Source organism: Citrus sinensis, chromosome 7 (assembly GCF_022201045.2).
Source record: "Citrus sinensis cultivar Valencia sweet orange chromosome 7, DVS_A1.0, whole genome shotgun sequence".
NCBI lineage: Eukaryota > Viridiplantae > Streptophyta > Magnoliopsida > Sapindales > Rutaceae > Citrus > Citrus sinensis.
Genome location: NC_068562.1, coordinates 5,180,264 through 5,193,596, shown reverse-complemented (window position 1 = coordinate 5,193,596; position 13,333 = coordinate 5,180,264). Strand labels below are relative to the sequence as shown.

Sequence of the window (13,333 nt, the reverse complement as noted above, 5' to 3'; positions counted from 1 at the left end):
GCCCTGTAAATCAATCATTAGATAAAACTGAAATGTTTATTTGATAAATAATTTCGATTCATTCTAATGTGTTTTGGGGGTAGAACTCACTGGATCAATGGGGTATGTAGTATTTTTTTTTTATTAATTTTAAAGAAAAGTCATTTACACAAATTACTTTAAAACCATTTTAAATTTAAAAATAATTAATACCTTTCAACGCAGCTGGATTCTGGAATGTCATTTGATTGCTTTCATATATTCATTTGTCTTGACATCCAAGTTTGCCGGCTTGTTTATAATTATATCAATAGAGTGAAAAAAAAAAGAAAAAAGAAAAAAGAAGAAGAGTTAAATTGAAAGCGGAAAGGTTCTACCGTGGAAGAAAATGAAAGATTAAACAATTAAAATAAAAAAGACGAGCATGATTAGATTAACAACAATAATCAAATCCAAAAACGCAAATACTTTCTAAACATCAAATCCCCGCCTCTCGTCTTTTCCAGGCAAGAGATCATACGATCATCTCTCTTTGACTCTTAAACTGTTTCCAACTATGCAAATTCCAACAACTGACCCACGTTATAAATATTTAACTTACTTTATCAGGCTTAGCTTCAACATATTCATCTTTATTAATTATATAGAAAAATCATATTACGCCACCAACAAAACACCATTACGACAGAAACGATAACACGGTAGCATAAATATTATTATCATTTTATGTGCTACAATAATACTATAGTAGGAATAATACCTTATTTCTGTCTTGGTATTGCCTTGATAATGTTCAAATATCTGTACTCTTAATTATATCATAGAAAAAGAAAACATTGCAGAAATGAACAGGCACAAGTTCAACGACCGACTTCAATGCTTGAATTTGTAATGAAAGGTTCGCCAGAGCTGACAGATGGTGTAGGCACATGATAACTTGGAACGGGCATTTTCGATGGAAGATTTGGCATTGCTGTTTCAAAACTAAGGACTTGAATAGCCTGCCTTATGGAAGGCCTGAAACTGCGGTCAGGGTGAGCAGACCATAATCCAACAATCAGCAAACATGTCATCTGTTGCTCATCAAATCCCGAATCCAGACTCTCATCAGCAGCTGAAAGTAGCTTTCCTTCTCCATAAAGACCCCAGACCCAAGCCACCAACCCCATTTCAGATTCTTTGTAACGATCAACCGCTTTTCTTCCAGTAGCAATTTCTAAGGCAACTACTCCAAAGCTGAACACATCTGACTCTTTACTAGCCCTGCCTGTGCTTATGTATTCAGGGGCCATGTAGCCTAAAGTTCCCGCCAGCCCTGTAGTCTTAGGACCAAGCTCATGGTCCATCAGCCTGGCTAATCCAAAGTCACCTAATTTGGCGTTAAAATTAGAATCTAACATTATGTTGCTCGATTTGATGTCCCGATGCAGAACACATTGCTCCCATTCTTCCTGAAGATAGAGCAAAGCCGTGGCCAAACCAAGAGAAATCCTGTACCTCACAGCCCAAGCAAGAGGACTCTTCTTGCCAAACAGGTGAGCATCAAGGCTACCGTTTGGCATGAACTCATACACAAGCAGGAATTCGCCTCTATCATGGCACCAGCCTAGGAGTTGCACCAGATAGCGATGCCTTAACTGGCTAATTGTCTTCACCTCTGTTACATACTCTTTTTTCCCTTGTTTAGATCCTCTTGAAACTTTTTTGACAGCAACAGCCATATCCAAATCAATTAGATAACCCTTGTAAACAGAACCAAACCCTCCTTCGCCCAACTTTTTATTCTCTGCAAAGTTGCTAGTTGCAGAGGCAAGATCCGTGTATGAAAATCTTCTTGGTCCTGTGCCTCTTTCAAGGTCGTCATTAATGGAAGTTAAGGTCTCTCTCTCTGCGGTAGACTTTCTTTCCTTCTTCTTATGCCTTCGCAAAATCAACAGTCCCGTTATCATTCCAGCTACCAGTACACCAATTGAAACTGTAACACTAACTATTATTCTGATCTTTTTGCCATCCGTTCCATTTCTCTGTTTCATATCCAAGCTTGAGCTAAACTCCCACGATTCAAGTATATGTCGCTCTCCAGAGAGGCCTGTAGCAGCTGAGAAGCCAATTGTCACCCACTGTGGTAGAACTTTCATCAAATCGATTATATAAAACAAACTAGTATTCTCCCGAGGATCAGATGTCTGTCGGTAGGTCCAGGACACACTCAAATTCTTAGTAGTAGAATTGTATGCAATCCGCACATCAGCAGTGTCTTCACTGTGAAAGCTGGCGTTCCAGCGGGTGTGGACAGCTGAAGCAATTGAGTTATTGTTGATTCCCACGTGGTCTTGAACGCCAGAAGGGTCCCATTCAGAGTTGAAGAAAGTGTCAAATTCCACATGGACTATATGATTTGAAGAAGAGAAAGAAGTTGTGGTATTAAACAGACCTAAAAACCCACCATCTGAGTTTGGAGGAATCTGAAATCCAACAGGAGCTAAGAAAAATACAAGCCCGTGGCCGTAAGTGGAACGATCCAGGGTGTTTATTTGGAAGGAGAATTTGGTGCTGAAGTCAGCAAGTTCACCTGTGTCAGAATTCCAGAGCGGCACTCTGTCAGCGTAAGTAGCCCAACCAACACGACATAGATATTGGTAATTTTTTATTAATTCAATGGCTCCGACTGAAGGTACTGCATCTCCCTGATAGATTATATCTTTTCTATTGGAGTCAAAACTAGACATCCGGAAGGAAACAGAATTGGCTGAGGGAACAAGAACAATAATGAAAATTAAGAGAGTTATGTTGATCATGGTAACAAATGGAGAGAGCATGAAGCGGAGGTACAACATGTCCGGGAAACTCAAGTGGCCTTTAAATAGTGAGGCACAATTAGTCTACGTATTGACTTCTTGATGTTCAATTTTCAACTACCAGCTGTAATTTATATGTCCAGCAAGCTTCAATGAAGGGGAATCATACTCTCTGAAATATTAAAGAAAGACTTTCTTTGGAATTTTATTGCCAGCAAAGCTACGTCAGCATTGAAACAGACGATAATAGACAATTATTCAGAGATAAACCTTGGAAAGTATAGATATGACCAAAAGGCATTTATGTTCATTTTTAAATTCTAATCGAATGCCGCGCTCAAAATTTAGACAAACAATGGCAGTCGCATGTTGCAGGTCTATTTGCATCAACTCCGACAGTCGGAGAAACATCAAATGAAGAAGAATGACCAGTCCTTGAAGCGTGTTATACCTGAAATAATTATGGGCTGAAATTGTTGGAAACAGAGTTGTCCTCTTAATGTTCTTTGATACTTGAAACAATGATGGCACATCTGGAGAAAATCGAAGTTTGAGGATCAATATTTTCTTATAATAATATGTTTAATTAGTTTATATTTACATATATGAAAATTTTTCCAATCCGACGATATCATAAATCCACTTTTATAATCTTTTAAACTGATTTACAATACCGTAAAATTGTCCCGAATTTTAATTCTGAATCTAATAAACACTATATATATATATATCGGGTATTATAGGCATTAGCTCGCTAGAGATAATAACACGAAAAACATTCAGCCGCCCAGATGACAATTAACAAAGGTCAAATACATGCCAATTTCACTGAGTATTTACTCCACATACGCTGATACATATTCAAAATATCTGCTGAACAAGGCCAACTATAGATTTTTTTTTTCGGTGGTAATTACTTTCTTTCCATTTCTGAGATAAAATATTATCACCATGGCATAAAGCAATTGAACATCTAGCTTGAGAGCAAATGAACACGTTTGAATGGTGAAAAAGAAGAAAATGAAGATAAAACAGTGAGTGGATTCTGAGATCACCTAATGACTTCGATTAATGCACGGGAAGAGTATGAGCAAGAGCGAAACCATAAATTTTTTTTAGGGTGGGCTAAAGAAACTTCACTTTAGGAGCTTGTGAATTAAGCTTTTTGATTAAAAATAATAATAATAAAACTAAGAAGAATAAATTTAAAATATGTGTTAAATTCTTTGTCTTCTCAAATTTGTGTATATGAGAGAAAGAAAATGAAAAACAAAGATTAAGAAATTAGGAAAGGGATGAAAATTTGGTTCTAAAATTAGAAGGGGTAAGCCTCTAATAAATTATGTGATAATTTTATAATAATTGAAAATTTTAGGAAATTGTTTAAATTAACTTTTTAAAAAAGGAGCTGAATTGATGTTGAAAATAATTCAAACTTATTTGCAAAGTTTGTAAATTAATTTAATGACCTTAAAAGCTTAAACAAAATTTTTCAATCTAGGCTGGGCTTATAGCCTACACTAAGTTTCAGCTCGAGTGTCACGGTCACAATAAATTGATAATGAAAATTTTCATGACTCAATTGAGTTACTTAATGATGTGATATTTTATGTGTCATCATTATATGGATTGTAAAAATAATAAGTTAGTAATTATTAATAAAATCAGTTAATATTAAACACGTAATATTAAATGATTGGTAACAGATCAGTGTGTATCTCAACTAGATATTTGAATTTAGTAAAAATAGCATTATTGTTAATGTATTCAATCAACACCATTTAATCATGCATACTAACATATGTTCAATTGAAAACACAAGACTGTGTAAAAATAATTAGCATTCGAAAAACTAGCTTAACGACCAACGTATCGAAAGATAAAATAGTATAGAAAGATTGAGATGACAGAAATATCGCCGGCACGATAGGGTCAACTTCACCTCAATCATTGAAAACAATTTATATTCTGACTAACTTTACGTAGTATATTTATATAGCTTACATGAACTTGCTACTTGCTTGCCACGATCAACTTGGACATTCCTTTTAGTAAATTGGGTTCTAGAATGCGAAGGGTAAGCCTCCAAAAAGTTATGTGATAATTTTATAATAATTGACAATTGTAGGAAATTGTTTAAATTAACTTTTTTAAAAAAGGAGCTGAATTGATTTTGAAAATGATTCAAACTTATTTGCAAAGTTCGTAAATTAATTTAATGACCTTAAAGCTTAAACAAAATTTTCCAAATCTAGGCTGGGCCTATAGCCTACTCTAAGCTTCACCCTGAGTGTCACGGTCAGAACAAATTGGTAATGAAAATTTTCATGACTCAATTAAGTTACTTAATGATGTGATATTTAATGTGCCATTATTGTATGGATTGTAAAAATAATAAGTTAATAATTATTAATAAAATTAGTTAATATTAAACACAGAATATTAAATGATTGGTAACACATCAATACGTATCTCAACTAAATATCTGAATTTAGTAAAAATAGCATTATTGCTACTGTATTCATTCGAAAAACTAGCTTAACGACCAGCCTATAGAAAGATAAAATAGTATAGAAAGATTGAGATAACATAAATATCGCCGGCACGACAGGGTCAACTTCACCTCAGTCATTGAAAACAATTTATATTCTGATTAACTTTATATAGTATATTTATACAGCTGACATTTCTTTAGTAAATAGACATATAAAATAATAATCTTAGACAATGCGGCAAAATCCATAAAAAAGTCAATGAAAAGGGAAAAAAGAAGATAATTGACCAAGAAAATATTGGAATTTGTTAGCTAAATGAAGAAATATTGTAATTAAATTTTTCATGGCACAGATGGACAGAGCATGAAACAGAGGCACTACATTTCAGTAGGACTTACCTTATAATTGTGAGTCTGTATAGCTGGAATTAGTCTATTTATTAATTGAATTCTTGATGTTTAAGTCTTGACATTCAATTATAAATTATCTCCAAGAAGCTGCAATGAAAGGGAATATTAAGCTCTGGACTTATATAGAAAGATTTTCTTGTTTTTAGAAATCTTTCTCAAGAAAATAGCGTCAACGGTAATGAAGTATAAGTAGCAAATATTAAAATGATCCTAAAAAATATAGTGATATAATTACTAACCTTTCATAATCAAAGGTGACCTAAGCTTATTGGACATCAGCTTACGTTTCATTAAATTAATGATGTGTTTACTACTAATTGAGAATGAGAATGGAAATTAAGAAATGGAAATAAATGATATATTTACTTACTTAAGTGATATATGGAATGAGAAACAAATAGGCTGACCCCACCTAAAATTAAAAATGATTACTAGAGTTCTCATTCTCATGGGTAGAGGTAGGAATCAGAATCATATATTTTAAAGTGACTATATTACCCCCATTTAAATCTTGAAATTTTCATTTTATCCTTCCTTATATCATCATCATCATAAGAATAAAAAAAAATTATTAATATTAATTATAATTATTAATCATTATAATTAATATTTATTACTACTCCTACTACTCTACTACTAGGAATACAATGATTATAAATAATAATAAATATTATAATTATTATTAACAATAATTGTTGTTGTTGTTGTTATAAATAATGACAATAATCAACTAAGGTCAATTTAATAATTTGTAACAATCCATTCCGATTCCAAAATAAAGTAAACACATTAATGGCAATACAGTTTATTCCGATTCTGATTCCGATTCCCAGAGCTAAAGTAAATAATTTATTTTGATTTTTATTTCAGCCCATTCCGATTATTAATTAGTAAAAACACCATAAATTCTTACCAATTCTAATTTCCAAGCTAAATATAAGAATGAACGGTGATAGGAACACAATTATTGATAAAAGATCTTGAGCTTCTTATTTAAGGAACAACAATCCTTAATCCTAACGTGTATCTTCCCTTTGCTCTGGCTTCAGATGTTAAGCTGAAAAAAAGTAAAAATCTATGAATTGGCAATTTGCCCCACACCAGTCACCTGTTCAGGTGCTGTTCGAAGAACAACACAACATAATTTGTTCACAAAATATTTTACTTTGAAGAATGCCATAAGAATAATTGTCCATATTGTACAAATATACTAAAATTGCTCAGTTATTCCTTTCTTAAATATCAAATATGAAATACTTTCCACATACATATAGTGCATACAAATTCTAACAACTATCTCATGTTATAAATTTGTAACTTCCTATAAATCCCAGAGGTTTATTCAACATATTTATTTTCATTCATTACAACATAAAAAGAAAACATACAAGAAATGAACAGGCTCAAGCTCAACGACCAACTTCAAAGCTTGAATTTGTAATGAAAGGTTCGCCATAGCTGACAGATGGTGTAGGCACATGATAACTTGGAACATGCATTTTTGATGGAAGATTTGGCATTGTTGTTTCAAAATTAAGGACTTGAATAGCCTGCCTTATGGAAGGCCTGAAACAACGGTCAGGGTGAGCACACCATAATCCAACAATCAACAAACATGTCATTTGTTGCTCATCAAATCTCGAATCCAGTCTCTCATTAGCAGCTGAAAGTAGCTTTCTTTCTCCATAAAGATCCCAGACCCAAGCCACCAACCCCATTTCAAATTCTTTGTAACGATTAACCACTTTTCTTCTAGTAGCAATTTCTAAGGCAACTACTCTAAAGCTGAACACATCTAACTCTTGACTAACCCTGCATGTGCTAATGTATTCAGAGGCCATGTAGGCTAAAGTTCCTACCAGCATAATAGTCTTAGGACCAAGCTCATGGTCCATCAGCCTGGCTAATCCAAAGTCACCTAATTTGGCATTAAAATTAAAATCTAATGTTTAGAGAATAAAATAGGGTGATCATGATCTCCTTGAGGTAAAGAGTGAGTAAATAGTTGATAGGCTATTAGGAGAAAATTGTGGTGACCTCGAGCAGGCCACCTCAATCAGGTGGTAATTTTGATGACCTCGAATAGGCCACCTCGACTAGGTGGTAATTCTTGAGACTATGAGCAGACCACCTCGACCAGGAGGTAATTCTAGTGACCTTGAGTAAGCCACCTCGACTAGGAGGTAATTCTGGTGACCTCGAGTAAGCCACCTCGACCATGATGTAATTCTAGTGACCTCGAGTAGATAGGTTTGAAGAGACATTGGACCAAGTCACTAGGAAGCAAGACTCAGTCAAAATAACTGCTACAAATCTCCTCCAAAAAATCAGAGCACGAATTTAATTCATTAATGGTTATTTATTGCTGACATGACTCAAAAGTGTTATTACTCCCAAGTATAAGAGTTTCTAATTATAATATAACCCGATGAGTCCGAGGTCGAACCACATGAAATTTAAAATCTAGTAGCCAATTTGTTAAATAAAGAAAATTAATTGCGTGAAAAGAAATCACTATGAATTAATTTAAAAATATGTTAAGGTTACGGGATCCACTCTCAGTATTCAAACTATAATTTTATTACTCTCATATTTTTTAATATTTTGCCTCACTTTTACCAGTTAATTATTACATCATTTAATTTTTAATTAACTATGTGTATGGATAAATATGGAATCAAGTACTTAATGTGCCACAACTATATTAATATGTTGCCATTATGTTAAAATACCATACAGATCCAAGAAAATTTATAAATTAACATGACATAAAAATAATCATTAAAAAAATAAAATAAACTTAAAACTCACTTGAGAAAGCAATTAATTTAATAATTTGAAACCTTGAGTTTCACCCTTCACCTTAACTTAGTAAAGTTATCTACTCGTATTGAAAGAAAACAAAACACTATTTTTATTTAAAAGACTTTTGAAAAATATTATAAGGAAGTTGATTACACAACAAAAGAAGAAAAAGAAACAATTCATTAGCTTCTCTCTCTCGTCTTGCTTTCTTCTACTGCTCTTCCCCTTCTTGCTTGCATCCCATTGCCTCTTATAGGCAAGGAATGCATTGTTTCTTTTATTTTATTAATATTATATTATATTATATTATATTTTATATATGTGTGTGTGTGTGTGTGTGATGGTCAGGTGGCAACATGGCCACTTGACCATCACGAGCAGCTAAAGCATGGTTGCTTACCTTTTATTTTTTTATTTTTTGAAATATTTTTTTTATTAATTACATCTCCTTAATAATGCATTTCAAAATACTCCAGTAATTTTTCTTTGTTCCCACTTCTAGTTCCGACTCCTCTTTATTCTTGAAATATATCTACAATAAAATTAAAATAAAATTAACATATTACAAAATTACAAATTAATTTAACATAAATATATTTGGAGAGTATTAAAATAATTTAAGAATAATGAGCGCATTAATCTACACAATAAGTGAAAAATTGATAATTTTATCTTCATTGAATGTATACTTTTTAATGTCAATCAATTGCCATGATCTAAGGTCGTGAGGATGGGGTGTTTATAAAAACTCTAAGAAAATCACGTCAGGAGAGGTGGAACTTTCTTTCTCTGTTTTGATTTTACTATTCCATTACGTTAAGATTATTTATTCAGAAAAACTAGAAATTACATATTTTGTTTTTCCTATAAACCTGATAACTGACTTGGGCGTCGGAGGGTTCACACCGGAAAAACTTTCGGTGCCTCTTACTGGTTTTTGTGATTTCAAGTGTTTGGGAGTTATCTGCTAGTGATCGTAAATTGCTTCTCCAACAAATAAATTTAATGCTAACGCAAAGATTTATTATCCAGTTAGTAACTGACTAGTCCAAATTTCGACGTCAAGATTTAACATTATTTTGCTCGATTTGGTATCCCTGTGCACAACACATTGCTCCCATTCTTCATGAAGATAGAGCAAAGCCGTGGCCAAACCAAGAGAAATAATGTACCTTACAGCCCAAGCAAGAGGACTCTTCTTGCCAAACAGGCGACCATCAAGGCTACCGTTAGGCATGAACTCGTACACAAGCAAGAATTCGCCTCTGTCGTGGCAGCAGCCTAGGAGTTGCACCAGATTACGATGCCTCAACTGGCTAATTGTCTTCACCTCGGTTACATACTCCTTTTTCTCTTGTTTAGATCCTCTTGAAACCTTCTTGACAGCAACAGCCATATCCAAATCAATAAGATAACCCTTGTAAACAGAACCAAACCCTCCTTCGCCCAACATTTTGTTCTCGAGAAAGTTGCTGGTTGCAGAAGCAAGATCTTTGTAAAAAAATCTTCTTGGTCCTGCTCCTCTTTTAAGGTCATCATTTATCGAAGTTAAGGTTTCTCTTTCTGCAGCAGATTTCTTTCCTTCTTCCGCCTCTGCAAAATCAACAGTCCCGTTATCGCTGCAGCTATCAGACCCCCAATTGAAACTGTAAAAGCAACTATTATTCTGATCTTTTTACCATCAGTTCCATTTGTACTTTTAATATCCAAGCTTGAGCTGAACTACTATTCAAGTATATGTCGCTCTCCAAACTGGCCCTTAGCAGCTGAGAAGCCAATTGTCACCCACTGTGTTAGAACTTTCGTCAGATCAATTATGTAAAACAAACTAGTACTCTCCGGAGGATCAGGGGTCAGTCGTTAGGTCCAAGACACCCTCAAATTCTTAGTAGTAGAATTGTAAGCAATCTGCACATCAGCAGTATCTTGTCTGTGGAAGCTGACGTTCCAGTGGGTGGAGACAGCTGAAGAAATTGAGTTATTGTTGATTCCGACATGGTCCTTAACATCAAGGGGATCCCACTCAGGGTTTTGAGTTGGAATCAAACTCCTCCGAGACGATATGATTTGTAGAAGAGAAAGAAGCTGTGGTGTTAAACAGCCCTAAGAAGCCACCAGCTGAATTCGGAGGAATCTGAAATCCGGCAGGAGCTAAGAAACATACGAGCCCGTGGCCGTAAGTGGGACAACCCACCCAGGGTGTCTATTTGGAAGGAGAATTTGGTGCTGAAGTCAGTTAGCTTGCCTGTGTCAGAGTCCCAGAGCGGCACTCTCTCAGCATAAGTAGCCCAACCCACACGACATAGATATTCGTTGTTTTTGGTTAATTCAATGGCTCCAACTGAAGATATTGCATCTCCCTGATATAGTATTTTTTCTTTTTTTTTTTCACCAGGGTCAAAACTAGGCATACGGAAGGAAACTTGTGAACTGGGCGAGGGCAGAAGAACAATAAAGAAAATGAAGAAAGGTAAATTGACCAAGGCAAAAGGGTGAAACAACATGAAGCAGAGGTACAACGTGTCCGTGGAGCTTAATTAACCTTTGTAATAGTGCAGCTATAAAGCTAATTGAAAGACAATTAATAATTATCGATTATATCTCCGAGAAGCTGCATCGAAAGGTAGTATTAGCTGTGGAATTATATAAAAATAAATAGGTTGTTTAGAAGCCTTTTCTCAAGGAAACCATGGCATACGTTTCAGTAAGCTAAATGCTTACCAATTCCAAGCTAAAACAGAACAAACAATAGTCAATCCATCGTCAAGACGAAATTGCTGGAAACAGTACAGTTATTGCCCTACCTTTTACTAGAAAAAAGAAATCTAGCGTCGTATTAGATATATGTTTTAAGGATCAACAATTCCCCGTGATATGTATATTATATACGATGCAGGTCTTATTTTGTTTTGATTTTCGATGGTAGCTTTGGAGAATATAAGTGCCAATGGGATGACCAAAAATAAAATACTCAGTCTGGGTCTGGCCAGGCTTTAGTCGGGCCTGATGATTAGACGGCTAAGATTTTAAATGTTTGGGCCCAAACTGGGCCAAAGGCTGGGATATGTTATTATCTTAAATATTTAATTTTTTTAAATACAATCTTTTTTTTTTAATTTTCAAAAGGTCCAATTTTTTCTTTTTCTTTTAGTACTATTAAAAATATTTAAATTGTTTATTTAAAAAATCAGCGCCTGGGCCCATTCTATGCTAAAGCCCAACCTGGCGTATTTACCGGAGTTAGCTCACCCTCGCGGGATCGCGACCCTTTGTCCCGGCCATTGTAGCACGTGTGTCGCCCAGGGCATAAGGGGCATGATGACTTGACGTCAGGCCGAAAATAGACAGAGATAAGGGCGAAAGGGCTTTTTCTTTTTTTATCAACTTCAACCAATTTTCAACCAATTCTGCGCTTGAATATAATTACCAGGAGTAAGCGCAATAGCTTGTTTCGAGGATTCGATCATTTAGGGATGATTTAATTTCTGGTACCGTACATTGCCCTTTCTAATTGGTTTCGAAGATAAAAATCTTTTATTGGTCCATAGCCTTACTTAGGTAAATCCATGAACTCAATCTTCCCTAATTGTAGCTACTAACTAGCTATTTGGCCCATACCGGTCATTTGTCCAGGACACACACACACACACACACACATATAGCCCCTATTTTTAAATATAAACTTTTACACAAAATCTCAATCTTGAATCATAATTAACATAATGGTTGAAATTACTGTTAAATTAAAATTAATAAAAGTTGAGTCCCACAAACTAGAATTTAATAAAAATAGATAATAGATAAGATAAGTAGAGAAATAAAGAAAGTAGAATTAAAAAAAATAAAAATAAGTAGAACAAATAACATATTAATTCTAATAGGGTCCAATTTTTATAATTTTTTATTAAAAAGAAAATTCAAATTAACATTAATTTCAGCCACTGAATTAATTAGGATTTAAGGATTGAGATTTTGTGTAAAAATTTGCGTTAAAAAAGAGGGGCTCTTATGACCCTATATATATTTGGATGTCAGTTATCTTCTTCCCTCTAATTCATGAGTGGAGCTGACATTTTCCCCACTAGTTTGTGAGTAAAGCTACTATTCTTCTTAAGTTTCTAAGAAATTTGTGAACTTTAATTCTAGAATGTATTTATGAGTAATTTGTAAGGGGAAAATTCTAAGCCATATTGTACATGTATTGAATTAAATTCTGATTAAAAATATATCAATTGTATTGTATCAGTTTAAAGAATGACTTGTGTGGAACAATTGTTTAAGTAAATCTTATATGAAGCAATTAAATTAAAAACGGAAAATGGAGCAAATCATTTAGGCGTTTGAAAAGAAAGCTTTAGGAAGAGAACGTGATAGTGGAAATTGGGTGAGAGGGTTTGTAAAAATTAATGAATGGGTTTTTAAAATCTTCATTTTGGGATTTATCTAGGATATGACACTAAAAAATAATTTAAAAAATTTCAAGTGAAAATAAGAGGCCTTTGATTCGAACCTCCGTTAAATAGATGGAGAGTATAATAGGCCACAATTAACTAAATAATAATAAAAAAAGACCAAAAAATTAATGGAAAAGGAACACATTATATTTGGTTGGCCTTCTTACGTGCCTTTTGAGCTATAACTACTTTAGAATGAAAACTCTAGTCACCAAGAGGAAACATTGATGAGTGTTTGGTAAACCCTATTAGTTGTCAAGTAAAATTTTTATCAATTTTAATTATTATTATTTATTTATAAGATAGGGACAACTTCTTGTTAAAATTTACTAAAATCATGATAACCTAACCTCAAATTAGAGTATTCCATTGTTCTTGAACTTTGCCCAGTT

The 13,333-nt window shown here is 34.0% G+C and overlaps 1 protein-coding gene and 1 pseudogene across 1 annotated transcript; both read right to left on the bottom strand.

Annotated features, from left to right (window-relative positions):
* Positions 1–592: 592 nt before the first annotated feature.
* Positions 593–2,957, bottom strand: LOC127903686 (L-type lectin-domain containing receptor kinase IX.1-like). Its single transcript, XM_052444140.1, has one exon. The coding sequence runs from the start codon at positions 2,814–2,816 to the stop codon at positions 840–842; it is 1,977 nt and encodes a 658-aa protein (XP_052300100.1). The 5' UTR covers positions 2,817–2,957; the 3' UTR covers positions 593–839.
* A 4,134-nt stretch (positions 2,958–7,091) lies between these two features.
* LOC102611415 (L-type lectin-domain containing receptor kinase IX.1-like) lies at positions 7,092–10,898 on the bottom strand (annotated as a pseudogene).
* Between the last annotated feature and the right edge of the window lie 2,435 nt (positions 10,899–13,333).

Coding starts and splice junctions, on each gene's coding strand:
- LOC127903686 (XM_052444140.1), bottom strand. CDS start 2,816: ATGTTGTACCTCCGCTTCATGCTCTCTCCATTTGTTACCATGATCAAC.